Source organism: Falco peregrinus, chromosome 1 (genome assembly GCF_023634155.1).
Source record: "Falco peregrinus isolate bFalPer1 chromosome 1, bFalPer1.pri, whole genome shotgun sequence".
Lineage (NCBI taxonomy): Eukaryota > Metazoa > Chordata > Aves > Falconiformes > Falconidae > Falco > Falco peregrinus.
In genome coordinates, this window is record NC_073721.1 from 49,499,762 (window position 1) to 49,522,544 (window position 22,783).

Here is a 22,783-nt window from a genome sequence, read left to right on the forward strand (position 1 = left end):
ATGTGGTTTTCCTTCCTCCCACCCCTACCTGACCCTGCTATAGATCTCAACTGTTGTTTTACCTTGTTGATGTTTTGTCTATATTTGCTTTAACCAGATGCCCCTCTTTGCATGCAGCACTGGGACTCATCCCCTCTCTCCTATCAACAATAATTAGCCTTGTAAGACTAATGGAAGAAATCGTGTCTAATTACCCTGTTGAAGGCCCAATTATGTTATTAACATTTGTGGGCTATAAGCTAATGATGAGGAGAGCCTCTCATTTGCATAGCATTAAGTTAATTGAGCTGGAAGCTATGGGGTGGATAGCAGTGATGATAGCAGGATTCTGTTACAGAATGGATAATGATGACCAGAGCAGGACAATTCACCTGACAGGTTTATTAATTAACGGCTATCTGATTACCTAAAAGAAATGGCAAGTGGCAGTCCTTCTGAAAGAAGCTGCGGTATTTTTTTAATGAAAGACGCTATATCGCTGCTGATATTCTGGGGTGATTGATGGTAATGGCAGTGTAAGCTTCCGTTTACTGGAAGCCTACACAAAAACCTGTTCGGAGTTCCTCCCTGCCCTTGCAAAAATGTGCTGCGAAGGTCTGATATTTCTGAAAATGCCAAAGTCTTAACATGGTGCATGAAGTGGGTCTGTGCCAGTGGATTTGTGTGGTTGTATGAACAGTATATTTTGAAAATCCTTAATTGTTGCATAACCTGGAAGCTTTGCCCTTGGAAAAACCAGAGGACTGGATTTTGTAAAAGGATTTTTTCGTTATGGTGTTAGGCAGGATTCTATGTCGTATTAGGGAGAAAATAACTATAAACATTCAGCCTTTTACATTTTCCTGGTATGTACAAACTGCAAGTGAAGGTGAGTGCCCTTACCTTCAATTTATTTCTAGGTACAAACAGTTATGCAAAGTTGATAGGCCTTTTAAGGAACAGGAATCTTTTTTATTTACAACAGTTCTAAGAACAAAAATCCATCTTTTTCATTTTCATTAGATGTCAGGTTCTGTCTGGTTAATTCCAAACACATTGTAATTCACCACAGATTCAGACAGAGTCTTGTTTGAACTGTAGTATCTTTTAGATGAAAAAAAATCACTCTGTTTAAAAGTTGCCTGTGAAATCAATCCAAGACTGAATAACTTGCTATGCAATTACTCATCGTTAGAAGCCCACACCTCAGGTTCTGAGTGTCAAATATAGCTTCCAATCAGCAGATCCTTTTAGATTTTTTTCAGCTACATCGAAGAGCCTATTATTAAATCATGTGAACGCTGGACTATACCTAGTGACTAAGATCCCCAGTTCATCCTGGAACAACCTTTGACCAGACTTGTCCCAGGAAAAAAAAGAATACTACAAATTTTAACCTTTAACTTTTCGTCCATTCGAGTGGCCTGATGATTAGTGTTTCAATAGTAACAGTTTTGTGAAGAGTTGATACCTATAGATAAAATGCAGTCACCATTATCTCGCTGTTGAAGAACTTAACATGCACAAAGTCTCCCTGTATTCTGCAACTGGCATTTGTTAGGTACGAAGGAGCAGGGAACATTGCCTTGATCTGATGTGGTAAAGAGGCCAAAATTTCAGTTGACTAGATATATACAGATATTCACAAATCACCACAGGCACTTTTGGTCAAAAGGAGAAGAGAAGAAAAATGAAAAATCAAAGATGATGGAAGTAATCTGGGAGAATAGCTCCTGGAGCCAGCCAACAGACCGATCTGTTAACTGGTTATAACTCACAGCTGCCAGCAAGAATAGAGAGTCCAATCAGTTATCACCAACTGAGGGCAAATCACCTGTGTAGCTGTGGACACCTGTGTGACGTGGAGCAAGTGAGGGAGAAGTGTTTGTGTAACATTTCCAAGGAGCATCCTCCATCTCCTTCCAGCATGTGATGCTACAGAGCCTAATGTTCATAGCTGCATAGAAATTACCGGAAAAGGTTGTTCAGAAAACTAGCACAATGAATAAATGCCTTTCCTGGAATTTAAATTCTAGATCCTCCTGGTCCTCATTAGCTTTCTGTAATCACTAACCCACACAGTCAGTGTTGGATAGAAATACCTTTACTGTATAAATTAGTTTTTCTGTAAGGTGTTCTGTAGTTCACTACAGTGCCTTGCTGTATAAAATAGACAAAACGCAGCATCAAGCCAAGATCTGATAGATCAGGAATTATGTATTTAATTCAGTTCTGTATAGAGTGCTCATAAAAGCTTGATCATGATAGAGGGGCCAATAAACATTTGGGAACATAAATATTTCTGTAGGAAATGGCTTTGTGAAACATTTAGTTGTTGAGCAATAAGAAGAACAGAGAAAATCAGAAGAGTAGAAATCTCTAGGTACTAATCTGATGGGTTATATATGTTGCAATGATAATAATGTTGAGAGAGAATTTTTATGGGATCAGTAGCAACAAATACATTGAATCCTGCACTTTTTACTAATGTCTTCATCTTCCTGTGCTTGCCCCACTTGCTATCTCTGCTGCTTCAAAATTCAGCTTTAAACCTAGAAAAGCAGTGGATGAGACCTAGGGGTGCTGAGCTCTCCTGTGTTTGGATGCAGGGGTCTAAGTCCTCTGAATTTGCATGAGCTGAGTGTTTTGAGTAGGCAGGGCAAAGCCTTGCAGTCTCAAGCCATGATCAGATGTTCACTGGAGGAATGGATCAAAATGTTGGGAAGGCCAGGCAGCATCTGTGGTCAGGGATGGACTGCAAGAGGAAATAAAACTATGTGAGGATTCTGGGGGAAATGTTGCTCTCTCTTTCTCTTGTTTTTCTGGAACATCCATTACTTGAGTATTTAGAGGTGAGTCCAGCCAGACAACACAAGGAAATATATTTTAGGAAAGCACACATCAAAAAGTATTTAAAATGGGCAAACTGTAGAACAAAACATTCTGGCAAAACAGCTGGTGCTCTTGTCAGTCTGTAGGCTAGAAAATAAGAGGAGAACCTGTAAAAATATGAACAACCTGGGAATAGCTAATCAGGTTAGAAGTGATGTTTTGGCTGCAAGGATTTTGAGGGCTGTGGAGAAAAATAGAGTAAGATTAGAAAATGTTTGTCCATCCTGTATGACAGATGTGGGAGAAGATGTAATCATTTGTTACTTCTCTCTTTTTTCCTCTGAAAACAGCAGCAGCAATGAGCTGGCAGACACAGTGAAATGCAGTTAGCAAAAGTAATGGGAGTTGAAAGTTTGACCTTTTGTGATGGAAATTTGATATGAAAAAAGGGTCTTTTGATAATTTCTCTATCCAATCAGATATGGGAGATGTCTTGATCCCGTTTCCTCATTTGCATGCTGACTGATCTCATTTGAAAACCCAATCATTCAGAAATATTGGGACGTCAACAGAAATGTTACAAGCAAGGAGTTGTTTTATCTGAAAGGTCTGCAGGATGTCATCTCTTGTTTTTCACTGCAGTGGCCTGATCTCTTCTTCACGATTCCATGTTTTTATTGGCAGGATAAGTTGAACATATTGAAATGCAAATAGCCCTTTCCACATTGAACCAAAATATAGGTTTTTTTCTGTATGATTGATTGTATCCAGGGCACTTCAGAAGCAACAAAGAAAATACTTTCTGCAGTCTTTCTGATTTCTTGACATTGCCAAGTTCTGACGTTTCCTGTTAGCAATCGTTGGCAGAAAGATTCCCGGGCCTGCACCGAGCCTCTGCTTTTTCCCTGTGTAAGGCCCACACTGATGCAGCTCACTGCTTCTGGGGCCAGTGCGTGAGCTCGTTCAGTTTACCTCCATGAGCACACACACATGCTCTGTTGTGAACCCAGATGCTGAGTGTCCATACATGTATTTCATGGATTTTACCAAACCGCAGATGCATTAATCCAACAATGGTATAATTCAGAGCCTACCAAGATCACACATTTGCTTTTGACTGTGTGTATAACTGTCCAGATGATTATCTGCCTAGTCAGGTTTCAGATCGTAGGCACTGTCCACTTAGGTGAGTTTAGGATCAACCTTATCTCCCAGACAGTTTAACCTTTCTATTTTCTAGAACAGGCAATCCCATTTCCATTTTACTCAACCACACAGTGGGTTAACGGCAAGTTTTCCTGCTGTGTAACTGGGTCATTATCCCTTATTTTGGAGACTACCTATTAAACTAATATCTTAAACTAAAGTTTTACACTACTTAACCCAGAAGCTAGGGACAAACTAACAATATATAGTAGTTCTGAATAAAGGAAATTATTTTAAATCATTCTTTTTTTGGCACAATACCTTTTTCACATCAGGGCCGAGCTATATGAGAAATTTTTTTTCTTTAGTATCCCAAGATTATTTTTCTCCTGCCTGCTTCTCCATCTGGACAACCCCTAGCTGGCTAATCTGAGTGCTGTCCTGGGAAATGGGACATTCAGCTCCTTCTTTCTGAGGCTTCTTAAGCTTGCTCTGCTTTTTAGAAAAAAGTAAGTATTCACTGAATGTAAGCCTGTCTCCTGCCTCCCTGGTGAACACCTGCATTGGACTGCAAAGATATTCTGCTTTCCTGGTTTGATGTAATTCTTTATATAAAACAGAACAATTCCAACAGGAGGGCAGAGATGGATTTTCTTAGTTTAGTGTTGTAGTGCTGGGCTGGGAGATGGCTCATAACTGGAACGTCAAAGTGAAGCTGGCACGTTTTGAAGAGTTATGCTGAGCACCAGCTGGTGACTGTCCCTAACTAACAAAACCTTCCTTAAAACTGGTGTGGTTTTGCATAGAGTTTTGCTTCTGGCAGACCAGCACACCCTCTTGGGCTCACTGGAACAGGCAGATGTGGAGAGGGGATTTCATGCTCTGCGCCATAGGGTGGGGGCACAGGAGGAGGAGAGGCACATGCTGGGATGTCAATGAGGGCTCTCCGAAGGGTCTGCTTTCCAAACCCAAATCCTGGAAGGAACAGTGCAAGGAAAGGGATGAACCAGATTATAAGCTTTGCATAATAGGATATCTTGAAAGTCATTGAGTTGGTGTTTGTACAATACTTTGCAATGTAAAGCTCTAAATTAGACAGGAGGTCAGGTTTTGCCATGGTGTTCCTCAGGTGGGTGACAGTATACCTCGTTAGGAACCCACAGAAGTTTGCAGTCTTCATCCCTGAGCTACAGAAAGAGCGTATTTACCCAGCTGGTTCTTTATTCAATAGATTTCAGGGTCTAACCACAAATTAGGGTACGTGCTTGTGATACTTATCTGATAGTACCTAATTTCTTCAGCAGTACATGTGCTTCCGTATATGGGTTGAGGATTTCATTGCTAGAAGAACGTGCCTGGTTTTGACTGAGGACAAGAGTAACTTGACTGATAGGCCTCCTCAAATCAAGAGAATCCATTTCATCAGATCCTGTGGCCTGTCAGCTGGGCGGGAGTGCTTTATAAAACAGCAGAAATGGTAAATTCCCCCATTCCTTGTGTAATAAACTGAAGCTGTTGGTATGACTAGCTAGCACGACTCAGCAGCTCTCTGAATTAGACATTGAGCATTCTCCCAGATGGGAAATCAACCTCCTTCATCATCTCTCATGTCTTTTAGAATATCGAACCATGTGAGTTAAAACACGATGTATTATTCTTGATAACCACAGCAATCTAGCTCCTCCCTGCTGGATTTTTTTAAATATACTTCCCTCTCCACCTTCTTCTTTTGCTCCTCAGTATTAAAAAAAAAACCCATGCAGCTTAGTATACCAATATTTTCTCTGTGGTGAAGTCAGCATAGAATATTAGTGTCCAAAAAGTTGTAAAACAAAAGACTATCATATGTTGCACCTTTTAATCATGTAATTGCTGAGTGACATTTAACTCTGAAGCTTTAAGTTACTCCTTTGTCAGCCAGCCTTCTCTTCTGCCCCCCCTCATTCCTCCCTCCTCCCAAAGCAACCTGCTTTTGCAGAGTAGTGCTTTAACTACACTGAAGTTTGGCTGGGCTTCTACATATTACAGCAGCAACACGAAAGCAAACAATTGAAGTATTTGAGAACAATGAAATATGTATGGCTATCTGTGACAGCCCTATAAAGCAGAGCAATTAGCCGCGTAATCTGAGAAAGCCAAAGCGACCGGCAGCCCACGGTTCCCTATTAGTTAAATGCTTTTTGTACGTCCTCATCCCATCAAATCAACTAACACTTCCTTTAATTGGTTCATGAATTATACAGCTTGGCTGCATTATAATTTAATCACCAGTAAACATTCCTGGGGCCCGCTGTAAAGTGTATAGCGCTCATTAATTCCTTAATTTCAGCAGATGGAAGGGGAGATCGGATGAACGGTGGCAGTACAGAGCGCCTTGGGCAATGGAAGAAGGAAAAAAAGGTGGGGGGCCGTTTAGATTTTTTAAGGGCTGTCAGAAACTCAATCTGTGAGCTGTCAGCAGCTTGGACCCGTTTCCCCCCCGCCTCCCCCTGCCTTCACCCCACCTACTGCTGCAAGTGACTGACGGATTCATATGGAGGCTTGTCAACCCGTCTTTAAACATCAAGCCAGTGGGTAAACCAAGCCCAATGTAAATTAATTCTTGTCTTACGGGCCCCCCTTTCTCTGTCCCCATGAATATTTCATGGCGGGCAGCATAAATATTAATTCTAATAGCTCTGCACAGTGGTTATTATTTCTGTTTTATGACAAATATTCATAAAATATTCAGGACCCTTTTTTAGAACATTTACACACTTGATTGTGAAATTTTCCAGCTTCCTGGGGACACAGTAAACATATTGGGGTTCTCTTGATGGACTTTTTTCTCTCTTAATTAATACTATGCCACATTAATATTTAATCAGATTTAGTTTTCTTTTCCCCAGAAGTGAACCCTATTACATTTGAGGATTTATTTGACAGTATTTAAACAGGGAATTTTTATTCCCTATTATGAAATTGGTTTCCTTTGACACACATATAAAATGACACATTATAATCCATTCTTTTATTCCCTCCCCTTGCCCTCAAATCATACACTTTTTTGGTGTTAGTTATTCTATTTATTTTACTTTACATACCAAATATCCTACCACCACCACAAGTTAGCATTTAAATTATGGGAGTGGGGGGAGTTTAATGTAATAATTTATAGGGACACTTAAGATTAAACATAATTTACTATAAATTTGATTCTGTTTATTTAATAAGAAAGAAGAGTATAGGTCTCCTTGTTAGGAGCAGGAGGTGCTAGAGAAAAACTCCAGACAGGTAGCAAAGGCATCAGTACTGATATGAGTTTGCTCGTGCTTAACCCTGGGGTTCTTGCTCCACTCAAGATTTGCTTTGCAGAATCTAATTATTGCAGGGGAGGGGTGCAAGCATCTAAGGAAACATGACTGCATTTGGGGAAGCGAGTTCAGGTTCCTGACCTCAGGCCTCCAGGGCTGCAGAGGCTTTCGATTATCTGAGGCTTGAGTTTGATTAACCTTGCGGATAGTGGAAATTGTGCCAGCCACATTACTCTAAAGCGGTGCTGGCTGCCATCTTATTCTGTGATTCATAAAGCACCGCTGGAATGAACTCCAGGGGGAATGCAAAGATGCTAGAATAACAGCTGAGAGTAAGAAAGAGGGAAAGAATAAAAATGAGGGGAGAAATGTAAAGCAGTTTTGAATGGAGGTACTAATGCATCCCAGCCACTTATTACGTATGGAAAGAGTTAATACTGCCTTTTCAAAAGAAGCTTTAAAAATGCATTGAAGCCCCTAGTATGAAAACATTTGCTCTGTGTATGTGTGCCTTTCGCTGTGCTTATGTAACGTTTACACAGCCGGTAGTTCTTCAGACCACTGTCACGTGGAATGGCTCTCACTGCCAAAAGGCCTGGGGTTCTTCACTGGTGTAAATCTGCATGATGCCAGTGCAGCCACTTTGCTTTTTCCCAGCTCAAGATCCAGCCCATTGTTCTATCAAACAGATGGGCAGTGCTACCCGGCAGGGCTGCGCCTGCTCCCCCTGCGTAAACTGGTGTGGCACCCACTGGGATGCTGCTGGGATACCAGGCTGGTGGGGTGTGATGTGAGAGGGACCCTGCCACCTTGGCTGTTGGAGGCTGAGCACGTCTAACTAGCAGGTGGAAAACTAACGGAGTCATTACTCTGCACTGCTGGTGAAGGGAAGGAACATCTGCAGCTACGAAGGATGTTGTTCATCTCGCTCCCCTGGCCAGAAGCCATGTCCTGGGAATAGTGCCCCACTTAGCTGCCTTTTGTAGTTACTCGACAGAAATGCATCCATTTGAAAAGAAAGATCCAGCGTCTGGAAATAGTTTGTTGTCACATGAATTGCTACAGGAGCTCAATAGCCAAAACATTTGTGATGATTAACCTGTGTTTTACTGTTTATGCAATGTATTTTCCCTTATGCTCAAAACCTAGAGGGTGAAATTACTTCCCAAAATAGATTCAAGCATCTTTCATCAGAAGATATCCCAGAATTTGAAAGACATTGGTGATAAAAAGCTCTTAACAGCTCCTTCCATAAATAAGAGATAAGGATCATTTCATTCATTGCAGAGACATGCAGAAAGAGTATTTAGGATAGGATGTAAACGAAGATCCATGTCCAGTCTCTGTAGCACAGCCTCAGAAGATCCTTCATAGTCTCTTTACCCATGGGCAACATACCTGCATTGAGAGAAACCTGAGCAAGACTGGGGGAAAGGTAAATGGGATCTATGTAACCAGTTAATTTTTAAGAGGGAATTTGGGGATGCAGAGTGTAATTATGGAAAGACAATGTGCTCAGGATCCTGTGGCTGGGCCCTTAGTGCTTGAGAAGAGGCTTAGCCAAGGTTTCAGGTTCAAGGTGTCTGTAAGCTACAGGAAAAGGAGCATTCTTTAGGGGAACTGATTGATCCAAGTCGGGTGTCTCTGGCTAAAAAGTCAATAAAGATGAGATGACCTGGGTTTTATCTGGGATTAGTCACTTGGATTCAAATCTGAACTTCCTTGTACCTGTCAGCTTGAACCACTAACTTGATTTGCCATATTATTGTGATAATTCAATGGTGCTACCCAAGAAAAAGACCTTTTTGCAATGCAGATTTTTCTTGTGTCATGGCCAAGCCTGCCGTCCCGCCCCTGGCTGGCTTGTGGTCTCTGTGTGATCCAAAAGTTTGTACAGTTTTATGCATTTTTGGAAACTTTTAAAACAAAACACGTAGTCAAATTTAACAGTGGGTCTTACAGTTTAGCCAAATTCAGGAGAGTTACTTGAGTCAGTACTTGTCTCTGTGCCAGTTCTGTCCGTAATGCCCCCCAAGGCTTTTCCATCCTTTTGTGAGAAATGTGGTATTTCCTTCTCCGCCTGCTTTGGCTCTGTTTTATGAACCAAAGGGAGGAGCTTGCCTTTGTGCCAGTGATCACACAAGGATTGTACCTGTGGTAGCCTTTTAGAGAGCTACTGCATCCACACACTTCAACAGCCTCATCTCTTTTTTTCAGCTTTATATCTCAATTACAAAAATGGTAGCCATTGCCTTGCCAGAACTAAGTCCTCCAGGAGAGTTATTTTCCATGGGGAATTGTGCCATAGCATCAGATAGCACTGTGCTGATATCTCCATATTGAGTAAGATGTACTGTGTCTTATGACAGGCTCGGTTTGCTAACCTTGAATTTGACATTTTTTATTTGTCTGCCTGGAAAGGAGGGTAACTTTCTGTCCTTTCCTCTTCTTCCTCTCTCTGTCTTGCTCTCTCTTTCCCGTTCTCTTTTGCTCTGATTGAACTGGGGTTCTGTCAAAGCCCTGCCAGCAAAGTTTGCTGCAACTTTGAGATCACACAGGCATCTTGATTTTCACTTTTTTTTTTTTTTTTTAAAGCAGACTGATGTGGTACGTTGTAAACTGCCAGGAGCACTTGCTAATTTAGTAGTTAATGACAGTCACAGAGAGTGTTTTTCTTGCCCCTGGAGAGGTTTTAGACACAGCTGGGGTAGATTTGCCACTATCAATTATGCACAATTTTAAACAAGAATTGGCCAGCAGGGGCCTCTTTTTTTTGCAGAGTGCAGAGCATGAAGAATGGGAATATGGCAGCTGGTACCTGCCTACGAGGGAGAAGATATATAGGAGTCAAGAAAATAAGGGAAAGATTAATAGCTTACTATTTTTAAAGTTGCAGTTTCCACTCAAAAGTTTAAATGCTGCATTAAAAGTGGCCCAGTGTCATTTGGTGGTGTACTTTTTTTCTGATTCAAGAATCCTAACTTTATTGCGAGGTTTGATCTGGCCCTGGTATAGCCACAAGCAAATCAGTAGTCTTGGTTTTTAAAAGCCAGATAAGGAGTCAGGATTCTGTCTCAGATACATGTTGCATTGTCTTTTCATCGTTAAATGAAAACAAGGTATGAATTCAATTAGATTTAATGGTATAGGTCAAATTTCACAGAAATAATTCTACAAAAAGGACTTGGCTTTGGGCTCCCCTTCACCAGTGTCAATCCAGAGCAACTCCAGGTAATGGGAAATGCCAAGGATGAGAATCTGACCTAAGTAAATAGCTCAGGTCTAGAGCAGTCAACATTTGGACCCATCTAGATCAGCCCCATGACACAGCTGTGTTTAAATTACAAGACCAAAACCAGTGGAAGGCTGTGGCTTACAGACAGAGCTTTAGTTCTCCCGAGATGTGAAGGCAGCTGGCAAGGCAGTGGAGCCATCCTGGAAGGTGACTGTCAGTATGCAGGAGGATGTCCCTTAATCCGTAGCTCAGGGATACCAGAATTCAGGCACACAGTACTTGCTTGTCTTGTAGCAACACTCATCATTTTTCCATTATAGATGCTTTAAGTTGCTGACATTATGTCCGCAAAACAGGAAAACTACCACTGAAAAAAATTCTCCTGAGGACAACTCTGAGCACTGTCAATTGTTAATAACTTGGATCAACTAGGTTGGTTGCCATCTGGAACAAATGTAGTTCAGGATTAGTTGAAGGCTGGTGTGTAGGTCAAAAAGCCTTTCTTGACTTTGTGGTTGTGACATATTTTTCCAAAAAACCTGCCTCACGATCAGGTGTGAAATAAGACTTCTCCCACCCATACTTGTACCTTCTCCTCTCTCTGTTTGCAAAGGGAAGCCTCAGGATACCGTGGTGACCACTAGGATCTTAGACAATGCTGCCTGAATAGTCAGAAGCCAGAAGCAATTGGAATACACTTTTGGAATGCCAGATGGCTGGTAGGAAAACAACATTAAATTCCAGCTGTTAGAGGCCTTATATATTTCATCGTCGTCCAAAGGCAACTAGTTCTCATTTGACTAGGTACACAGTGAAGGTGTCATCAGCATTATTAATTTGTTGGAATTTAATCTCTCTAATGTATCTGAAAGCTGTAATAGATTAGATAAGTGATGTCAAGTACAGTGAGAAAGAGACAGGATTCTGACATAAGATTTTTTTTTCCCTTTTAATATTTGTGTTCACAGATTTATTATCTGTGAAAGCTAGGGGATGGGACTAGACCTTCTCTCACATCCCTCTCCTGGGAGAGACAACAAAAAGGAGAGGACAGAGTTTTGCTTATGAATCACTTGGCTTCAGTCCTGCATCTAGCAGCAGTGTTGCCACTCCGTGGTAGTTAGGGAGGCATTTGTCCTCAGAGACCTGGGCTGAGGGGCTCTGCTGAGTTACACCCCACAGAGCACCAATTTTTAACCAGATGCCAATGATCTGTGGTTGCCACTGGGTAGATGCTGATCCCGCGATGTGGGAGTGGGGATTCTTGGTGCAGCTCTGCCCAGCCCTCTCTGGTGCGCATCTCGCGTTGCTGCTGATTGACATAATTCACCTGTTGCAGAGCTGAACAGCTTGCCAACTCTGAAAGAGAAGCTGCACTAGATGCTAATCTAGCAGTATAATGTAGTATACTTTGATATGAGGCTGTGTTTCCTCGCCTCCCTGTCTACCAATTCTGATGACATCTGTTTCCTATTTCCCCTTGATAGAAGTTGTGACACATTACAACATACAAAGCCTGGCTGATTCCTAAAGCGAGCTTTACAGAGAATGCATTTATGTGAAAAAAATTACACTTGGTATGTGGAAGGGGCCAAGCTCTGCTTGGAGATGAATCCAGTATTTGTAGGGAGTTGTTCCAGCTACTGCCGTCAATGCTGGATCAAGGTCGTGGATGCAGCTCTCTATCTTAATGAGGATTTCCAAGAGAAATCCAACAGACATGTTACCTGGACAGCTGGAGGGTCAGGTTTGTTATGCGACCAGAATCATAGTAGCCTGAGAGAGGGACACAGGCAAAATGTTGCTCAGAAATACCTTGAGGAGCTGGAGGGGACGTAGCATATAGCCAAGGCTAACGCTTCACAGAGTGCATACATGTAAATAGGCTTTACTCATGTGAGTAAGCCTCCTGGGGCTGCATAATAGACTGTGTGTGGTATGTGTCTCCTTCAAAATGATAATAAAGCTTTCTAATTGGAAGTATTTTAAGTCGAGACGGTAGTTCTGACAGTGTTTTTCCCCTTCATCTTTTTTTCCTGCTTCTGAACAATTTTAAACTGACAGCCCTGGGGAGTGTTGTTTTCTCTGATCTATAGGAGAAGTATGGTATGGCAGGGTAAGGCATCCCACCTTCCACTGGAAGGACCATTGGATTAGGAGTTTGGGCTGTTGTACAGTATATTCTGTGTGTGCCATTATACAATGCATGTGGGGGGAAAAAATCCGTATTAGCACAGATGTCTATACTTTCCCACATCTTCCCCCTACACTCTTCTTTAATGGTGACACCAGGCTGGATAATAAGAAGCATCTTGTATAAAAAAGAAGGGAATCTCAGACAAGGCTTTCAGAGTTCATTTTGTTGGCAGCTTTTTAAGTGGAGTTTTTAGGCTCTTCTGTTTCAAATACCACAATACTTTTTGTGTTAGTAACTATGAATTACGACAAGCTTTCTTGATATGCCAGGTTATAATCCTTTAGTGGTTTTGTTTATTTCAGAATATAATAGGAAACCGTATCAATTATCATGACTGTATAAATGTTGTTCCTCTCTACTAGAATATTCATCTTGAGACATATCATCAGATGTTACCTGTTCTGACAATCACGTTTTTGTGCCACTGTTGGGCAACAGAAACAAAGAAAAACAAAATGTTAAGAGTGTAAGGGATAAAAGAGTGTTGAAACTGTTGTTCTTTCCTGTCTTTGGAATCTCCAAGATCTTGAATGTTTTATTCCTGGCTGTTATTTTGTTACCACAGTGTGAATAGAAGTCATTATCTGTAAACATTTGAAAAGAGAGATGATTTTCATAACTTTAAATCCTACAAAGGATTCTAGTAATCTGCTATGTGCATGCCAAGGTAAAGCTCAGCCTTTCATCTGGTCTGATCCCACCCAGTCAGGGTAAAATGTTCCTTTGGTGAATGTCTGAAGCATACAGTATCTTCTGTGAGAGGCAGACACAAACGAAAATAGGAAGCCTGGCCTTGAAGGCAGCAGCAGGAGAAGGTGTGTTATAAAGAAAGATGTATTTACAGTCTTCAGGCTGTGCTTGGTTGGTAAAAGTTTATTTCCATAAGTTTTCAAAGGAAGCCTTATTTTTTATTTTGTTCTGAATTAATAATTGAATGTAATCTCTCTCCGGATCTGCTTTAGTCTCCAATAGCAGGGGGACAGAGGATGCAGGATCTGCTCATTCTCAGCAGTTTGTTGAGAATTTTCTGCTGAAGAGCTTTTCAACTAGAATATAAAATTAACAGCACCATTATAATGAACCAAAATGCCAAGGAGGAATCAACGTGAGATGGACACAACAATTTATAGGCAACAGTGTAATGTGACTGGGGTCAATAGTGTTGTGTATTTTTTTCTGGGACTGCATCCTTGAATCAAATCAGGGCTTTTGTGTAACCTGTGTGAAATGCATTAGCAAGTCCCACTCCATCCTTCATAGCATGGAACCCACACCACTGACACTGGGCGTCTGACCTTTTAAGATGCTGAGCAACTATGTCTTGTTCAGACTCAATGAGAATTGCAGATTTTTATCTTAAAATCAAACATTAGTATTTCCTCTTTAGCAGTCTCAACAGCAAGGCTGATTGCCGAGTGGGGTATGCTGTACTGAGCTGCCTTCCAAGCCCTGGCGCTGTTCTCTGCAGGTCAATGCTAACGGAAGGGACAGGGAATTGTCAGCATCATAACACAGCGCGTATTGAGTCTTATTAGCCATTCTGCTTTTGAGGACACAAGACAGGAGCAGGGGACAGGAGGACTCACACTGTGGGGCTGTGTGGGGTGGCATGGGCAAAAGAGGTGGCAGTGGACTAAAACAGCAAGAGGAAAATCCCTTTTGTGGGCACTGAGTTGTGCAGTGCTGTTATTAGGGAAGAACACATATAATCCTGGCAGACAAGCTCTTTTTCTGTCCTTGACATGAACAGTACCACCAATTTTTTATTTACCTTTCGCAGCATGCCATTGTGATTGTGTTTGCTAGTTGGGTTGGGAAGCTGGATCCAGAGGAAGTTCAGAGGTAACTGCTGGATTGTGAGCAAGCTATGACAGACCCTGAGATAGGCTCCAGCTGTAATCCAGTCACTGGTGCCCATGCTGGATTGTCTGTCAAGCCCTGTCAGTGCACACAGCACCACACGGCACTGCGTGTCAAAGAGCTTCTGCCTTGATAAGCTGGAGCCTAAACAACACGTGAGGAGGAGAACCAGAGCGCAGAGGTCCTGTGCATATGCAAGTGCTTTTTGATGCTGCGGTTTTGAGTGGTACTGTCACTTCCCCGTTTGTGTGCGCCGTTTGTTTGGGTAAGGATTAACTTATACTCTGAAGGTCACAAGTGATGTTCTCAGGATGTTAACACAATTATTATGTTCTCCATAGGGTGTTTTTCTTTAATCTCCCCTATGAATGTATCATGGAACGACTGTCTCAACGGAGGACTGATCCTGTCACTGGGGAAAGGTTAGCACTCAAGTTGGATGTTTAACAATTTTCAAGACTGCCAGTGAAATGAAAGCACCAAACAGACTTGATAGAAATCTAAGGAAACTCAGGAACGTTGTACTCTTGCTTAGGGATTCCTTAAAAGAAAAGTTAAAACTTCCATAGCTACTTGAGCACCAACCCACCACCTGCTGCAAGCTCCTGTTTGCAGAATAGGACGTTTTAAAATCTTGGAGCCTGAAATCTACAGCAGCAAGTAGCTCAGGTCTAACATTTTAATGGTAACTAAATGGTTTGGTAAAATAAGGCTGAGGGAAGATGTCTGAAACCTAGCCTAAATGCAGATGGTTTTCAGACGTTCCCATGGGAATTTTGAAGGCTTCCCAGCCAGGGAAAATGGAAAACTTGATGCGTTTTACTTCCCCCAGCTCCTGTAATGGTTGTGTCTGCTGTGAGATATTAATATATTTCCTGCTCAGTAGAGCAAACTCATTTGAGTCACTGAGTCCCTGTAAGATTGGGTTCTGAAATGTGGCAGTTCATCTCACTGGCAGTCACATCACCCTGTTTCACCCACAGCCTTCAGGCTTACTGTCTTCTCCACCCTTGTTTTTCGGGGAACAAGTAACAATGTACTATCTTCCTAAATACCTGCTGAAATTGGCATGCATTTGCAACTTCACTTATGCTCTGTTTTATGATTCCCCACACTTAAGTTTTAAACCACTGGTTTACTTTTCTAATGGTTAAATACATCCTATTGAATCAAAGACAAATGCTGAACCGTCAAAGGTTAAAGTCATAAATACTGGATTTGTCCTAAAGTGATACCTGATTATTCAAACATCTCACTTGAGGTGCAACATTAACTTGTGACAACAGTGATTTGCTGTAACTGTTCTCTTTGTTGCAGTAATAAGTGATGCAGTTGTTTGGAAGAACAGAACAGTATGAAGCAAATCATTCACACATCTTTGCATTTCTTATCATTAGGATTAGCCTGTTCAGTATCTGCTCCAGTTAACACGCTTCCTTCTTCCAAACTGTGTGGTTTATTCCTTCCAAATTCATTGTGAATTGAATTGGTTTGGATGCTGTATCTAATCCTCGGCATTATGTTAAACCTGCACCGCTGGCTGCAGCAGTGAGGAGGGCGGCCTTCAGCTGTGCTCTGATTCTGACGTGGGATGAACTCTGTCCACATCATTGTACCAACAGGAGCTGTAATGCAGTTCTGTGCAGAGACACAGGCTCTGCTTCTCTCCTCAGTTTCCATCTGTCCCAACAGTTTCAGAAAATTTGGCTATATGGGAAGAGGGGTTAACTGGTTTCTTACTAGGGCGCAGGAGACATTTACTCAGAAGTAGAATTACCATGGCAGAAAATTGAAATTGATGTTTGCAAAAGAGCAGTAACAGTATTAATCCTATTTGTAGTGGCTTATCAAGAGGACACATACCTGTCTTTCAAGCTCAAGCTTGTGGTGATTTGGAGACTGTGCTGGGTGAGGGCTGTGCTTCTGCTGCCCTTCTGCTGTTTGCTGGAAGCACTCGGCCACATGCTTGCTAATAGGAAATACTTTCAGAATGTAATATGGGTGATCCCAGCCCTGTTGCTGCACTGTTGAATCTTGGCAGGAACATCCCCACTGTCTGAGAGCCTTAGAGACATTTTAATTTACAGGTCTTTCAGCAGTGCCTGGACACAGGGTTATGTCTGGGCTCACTGATTCAACACACAAAGCACTGAACATTTGGCAGTTTTTTCCTAATATCCAGCATCAGCATAACAGTAAACCACAGCAAAGGTTTTTAACGGATGCTGAGGTTTCAGGTTAGGATTTTTAAGATGCAAGTAAACAAGTAAAGCGTGTTACCTTGGGACTGGATCTGGAACAGACCTGGAAATGCTTCTGAACCCAGAGCGTTGGGCACATAATAGGGATTTCTCCACACCTGTGTGAAGTATATAAACACTAGCAGCACTCTCTCTGTGTCACCTCAAGAGAAACTCTTGGCTTTTGAGTCTCCAGGATTCTTGAGAGCTGGAATGACATGTTACGTGCCCTGAAATTTGCAATCATTGTTTTAAACCCCCAACCCAGAGCAGAAAAAGGCACTTGCAAGGAACTGTGATAAGCAAAACCATGGAGTATCTTAGGAAATGTCTGCTGCGTCCTCAGCTTGAGCTGCAGCAATGGCATTTGTATCTCATCTCCAGGTACCACACTACGTTCAGACCAGCACCCACACCGGAGATCCAAGCCCGTCTCAGGCAGAACCCTAGAGACAAGGAAGAAAATATCAAGAAGCGTGTGGAGACCTATTACAGGAATGTCAAGGAACTGGAGAAGTTCTATGAAGATGCCTTTTACGTTAATGCTGACCAAGACCCTCACGTTGTCTTTGAGTTTATAGAAAGCTGTATCATTACGCCCCTTCCATGCAAAAAATTAAAAAGCTTATAATTAATAAGGATGTTCTCTGGAACAGCTGATTTTGAATTTTTCCCTGTAACATTTGCAGTCTGGTCACTGAAGTGGCAAGTTACCACCAGTGAAGAGGAAGTCAGCCAAGCTGTGTTAAATTTGAAGCTCACCAAGGCCGAGTGAAGTACAGAGAGTAAGAAATTGTGCTATAGGGGAAATGTTTTTGGCTTTTGTTTTGTGATGCAAGGTACGAAGCACTGTGGCTAGGGAAGTTCCTGTGTTTAATTCAGTGTCTTTTTCTGATTCTGTGATCCAGTGAATAGTAGTTTTGCCTTAACTGTGTAACGGCTATGAAGCCAATTTGGAGTATTAAAGCTATTAGATGTGTTTGTGTCTTAATTCACCTGATGCTTTCCACAAAACTACACAGGCACTACCTGCCTACCGCACTGTCACACGCATTGCAAGCAAACACAAAAGCAAATAGGAAAACAAAGCTTGCAGCTCTGCAGGGCACATTCCCCAAAGACAGCTGCAGTGTTTTGAGGCCAGGGTGCAGAGGTTTTTGCTCCCTTGTTAACTCAGATTGCTTAAAAAGTTCTGACAAAACACTTGTCCCTGTCACCCTGTTCTGCAGTCCAACCCTATGGATGGGCAGAAAAACTCAAAAAAACTGAAAAAAATACCCAGAGCCATAGAAAACTGGTTACAGGTTCATCACTTTCAGAACCCAATCAAGGCCATAACGAGCTGCAGGAGCAGATAGGTTACTAAATTCTGTTTTCTGTGGCTGCCCTGACTGAGCTGTGGCTAGGCAGGTTGGTGGATTTTCTTTTTGCTTCGGCTGGATTTGGCAGCAGTAAATGCTCAGGTGAGTCTTTCTTAACTGGAAAATCTGTGATGAAAACCACAGCACTCTGTTAGCTCAGTCTCTGGCTGTGGAAATGCTCATCCTTAATGTTTCTAAGAAAGGGGCGTGATTTGTAGTGATTCAGAGGAGCGCTGAATTTGATGCCTCTATTATGTCTCCTTCTACTTCTCCCTTGCGTATGTGTGAATTCCCCTTGACCAGGGGCTGGGGAGGAGCTTCATGCTTTCTCCTGGAAGCCTCTGTAGCTGGGATGATGCAGGAGGCACGTGCCTTCTCCTTTCGGAGAGGACAGGCCTCCAGAAGCCTTTTGGGTTTGGAGGATTTCTCCAGTCCTGTTGCTGTAGATAAGTTTGGGTCTTTGTTGCTGGCTTTGGTTGTGTGTCCCCAGGTCTTCAGGGAGTGCTGTAGAGATGTCCGTGCCAAATTGCCTCCTCGCACCTGTTGAGTAAATTCAAGTGGGGAGCCCCTGGTTATCCGGGTGGCTACGGGGATGTTGTATTATGTTGGGAGAGTTTAAGGTCGGAATTGTCAGTAGCTTTGGGGGGGTTTGGTAAAGGGGAATTAGACTTTACAGCCTTGAGGGCACCTTTAAAAACCTCAGTATCTTTGAAATCTAAGAAAGCCAAATTCTCTGGCAGCAGGCAAGCGAGCCGAGTCCTCTGTGCCTCTCGTGCCGAGGAATTCTGGCTTGCAGCACCGGGCTGAGGTAGAGGCTGCTCCCACGACGCAGGGCCCAGCCACAAACCCTCGCGTAAATCTGGGCAAGGGCATTTATAACCGTCCTACCTGTTACAAATGTGCTGTTTGGTAACCTACTTGGGCAGCTGTTTTTTATGCTATTGCTAGAAAGATAGGCTGTAGCATTCGTGCATAATTGGGAGCCCTTCTATTAATAATACATGGGAAGTTCATCTTGCTAATATCACCTTCATCTGAGTGTTCCTACTAAATATTTTGATAGATGAAATGGGTAGAGAGTTTATTTAAATACTGTTTGTACTGCAGCTAGGGTACAAAAGGAACAGTGCATCTTTAATTAGACAGGTACATCTGCTTAATTAATTTAGCTGTAAAGCCCTTTTTCCTCTTCATTCTTTCATCTATATGCGGACGCTATATTAGTTCCGCTCTGCTGGTTCCATAGAAACTGAGAAAAAGAGCTCGTCTCATTGAGATGCACTTGGCATGTCTGGGTACGGAGTCTCAGGTCAATGGTCAACCCCCAAGGGTTTGCAGCAGGCCTGAAGTGCAGAACGTAAGGGTTAGCAGAACATGCTAATACTCGTGTAGAACTCTCCCTCAGAAACAACTAAAACAATTGACACTCATTTAATTACTGTAAACGAAACAGCCCCTGCATCACTTTGCATAGTAAAGCCTGTTAATACCAAAAAGGTTCAGTGGGTGGAAGGAGGAATTAGGCTTTTATAATTGGAATGCAACACTTGAAAACCAATTTGGTAACTACGCTTGATTTTATTAGCATCTTATTCTGGCAAAACAAATGTTGAGCAATGAGAAAAACAAGGTAAAGAGGAGGTGGTAAGAACGCAGCAGGGACTGGACGTTACTTATTGTACAGCTTGCCCAGTTCCAAAATGGACATCCTTCATCACTCCGCTTCCCGAAGACGCTTTGTGGAGAGGGCTGCTTGGAGGTTGTGCTATACCCTATATATTATGCTGTTAATTACGTAGTTCAGTGACAAGATGAGTGTGTCCAACTGTTCCACAAACTTTTGTGTCCACTTGCTCCAAAGAATGGATCCCTTGGCACGCTGTGAGGGAAGGATGCGTGAGCACCCCAGGCAGGAGACCCAGCCCTCCTGCACCACCTCTGCAGCGACCCCCTGCAGCTCTGGCAGGTTTTCCCTGCCGCCTCCTTTGGTTTCTCGGCTTTCCCCGAGGGGCATGCGGTGCCAGCGCAGAGCCCTCGGGCGTAGCCGGTGGTGCCACCGTCCGCTCGCAAGGTGCTGGAGCTGCGGGGCTGTAGCAATGGAAGCGCCAGCCACGCACATCTGCAGGTCTGTCCAGTTTGGTTTGGAGCAAAGGCAGCTTGGCAGGGGCCGGCGCCCCAAGTCCTGCTTCCCAGAGCAGCCCAGTTGATCTTAAGTAGGAGCAAACTGCGGTTCTGACCCTGTCACCGTCCGTCTGTGTCGCAGCTGCCAAAACTGAACCTGGAAGGTGCCTCTTGTCCTACACGGCGCACGCAGCAAACTGCCTATTCCCCTCTACGAGCAGGTGCTCCCGGGCCATTCTCATCTATGTGCGACAAGAATTGTTTGACTCTATGGAAGAAAAGAAAAGGTGATGTCAGGCCCCTCCCGTTGAAGAAAGTCGGTGCTTTACGATTGTTTTCTGGAGCTGGAGGGGTGCAGCGCGGCGGTTCGTGAGGCTGGGGAAAAGAGGGGCTGAACCACCCCCGGCGAGAAGGGCATGGTGGTGTGGCTGAAGGGCACGATCAGGCTCAGGGTTCTCGCCCGGGCTTTGTCACTCGTGTTCTGTGACAGCGGCCGCAGGAAGATTGTTATTATCAAGTTGTTTTTTTAAGTGTGAAGTCTTACATTGAAGGGCTGGATAGTTAAGCACACTGCTTTTTCTTGCCAGTCTCAGCTCGCGGCACCCCCTGTCCCTCCCAGGAATTCAGTCCCTTAAAATACAGATGTTACAAACAAGGATTTTATTTATTTATTTTGAATAAAAAAAGGAGCAGGATTACAATGCTACTGTCGCAGTATACAAAACATCCATCCAGGTTTGCTTCACGTTTACAAAATGTGCCATATAGACAGCATCAATATTCACAGCAACTTTGTCAGATCCTCCCATGAACTAAGTCTCAAAGGAAAAATCCAGAAACTAAAGAATAAAACTAAACTTTGCTTTTTGTTCAGCCTGGGAACGGCACGGTTGGCCTGATACGACACTCCAGAACGGAATTAAAGTAGTACAGAGAGATCAACTAGATTCGTGGAGCAATTAAACTCTCCTCTGAACACTTCCATTTGGATGGCTCTTGGGTTTTCCCTTTCCAGGGCTGGCCTCCGAGCTCCACGTTAAATAACACCGCGGGGCTGGCACAGCCCTGTAACTCCTGCTGGAGGCTCTCGGCAGCGTGCGAGTCCTCCTGGGACAAAGGTCCTCCCAGCAGTCACATTTGGGTCGGTTCAGCCGCAGCCTAGGACAGCACAGGGAATTACTCCACTGTAGTTAATGCTACTAAATACCCTGTGTGCCGACTGCATTGCGGCAATGAGGACTGTCACCCGCGCGGGCAGCTGTGGCACTCCCGAGGGTGCCACCCGGATTATGGCGGGGCAGCAGTGCCCCAGGTCTTTTGAACAAAGGGTGCTAAAAACGGAGTTAGCATTGAAAATAGCGACAGAGTAAGAAAATTCCAGCTGGCACCAAGGGTCTGGGAACGTCTCCAGTGTAAAGTATGAGTTAGAACAGAATACAGCCAAAGATTAGCACAGACAGATTAAAGTGAGAGTATGTACACAAGGCCCTCCTCTGTCAGAAGTGAAAACTAAAGCTCTGTGAGCACTGCGGTACATTCATAGTAACCTCTGTGAGCTGTAGAAAACTATCCTGGATTAAGAACTTCCCTGAGAAGGCTCAGCTCCATCTTGTTAAGATTCCCGCACGCTGTAGAGGCAGGACATGGCTCCAGCTGAACAGAGCCAAGCTCGACTTGTCCTTGTTTACCCAGGTGGAGGGGAACAGAAGCAGCTTTCCAAGCAGGTGGTGCAAGGGAGCTGTAAGCTGGCAGGCGTCTCCGCACAGGCATTTGTCCCGGTTCTGGTTAAAGACCAAAGCCCACCCCTTTTGATGCAATTCCGATAACCAGCGTCATTTCTGAGTTTACAGGCCTGATGCAGAAAGCCTCAAAAGGAATACAAGAGGGGGATGAGGACAGACGTATCGATAACTACTGTGAGCATTTTGCATTTTATTTACTGAGAACTCATAAACACCTTCTTCCAGTTAAATGCTTATTATAAATCTGACTTTTGCTGTGACTACCACCACTTTGAGGCCAAGACTGCTATTGCCCATCCTTCCCACTGCAAAAATATGAATGAGTGCTCTGCAATGTAACAGATTTTGAAGTTTAAAGTATTGAACTGCTACTAACTACGCTGTTATAAGGTGACTGCTGGAAAGAATCCAATAAATGGCATGAACTAGGTTGTAAAATGCCAACAAGCACTTGATCCTGACTGATGGCAGGGGGCAGACACGTGGGGGGCTCTCGCCGCTGTACCCAGCCCCACTCACGCAGGAAGGCAGACGAGAGAGAACGAAGAGGCAACTTCCTCTTCTGCAGCCACCGTCCTGCCCCTGGGAGAGAACTGGTGGTCGACACATCTAACTGGCCTCGCGAGTCTGTCTCAGGCACCAAGTTTAGCTGCTGCCCAAAGAGTGGCACCTTCAGCAATTAACCCCGACCTGCTCCATGGTGAGGGTGAGGAGGAGCAGGGATGGGCTCTCTGCCTCACTGGCTCTGATGTCGTTACCTGTAGGTGGCAACTGAGA

General features: G+C 43.4%; 1 protein-coding gene across 1 annotated transcript in view; it reads left to right on the forward strand.

Annotated features, from left to right (window-relative positions):
- Positions 1-17,761, forward strand: part of AK8 (adenylate kinase 8) — a 72,761-nt gene extending 55,000 nt beyond the window's left edge. The window contains exons 12-13 of the mRNA XM_055796011.1: positions 14,884-14,964; positions 17,167-17,761. Coding sequence (XP_055651986.1) covers positions 14,884-14,964; positions 17,167-17,413 — 328 coding nt within the window. The 3' untranslated portion in view covers positions 17,414-17,761. The remainder of the gene's footprint in view (positions 1-14,883; positions 14,965-17,166) is intronic.
- Positions 17,762-22,783: the final 5,022 nt, after the last annotated feature.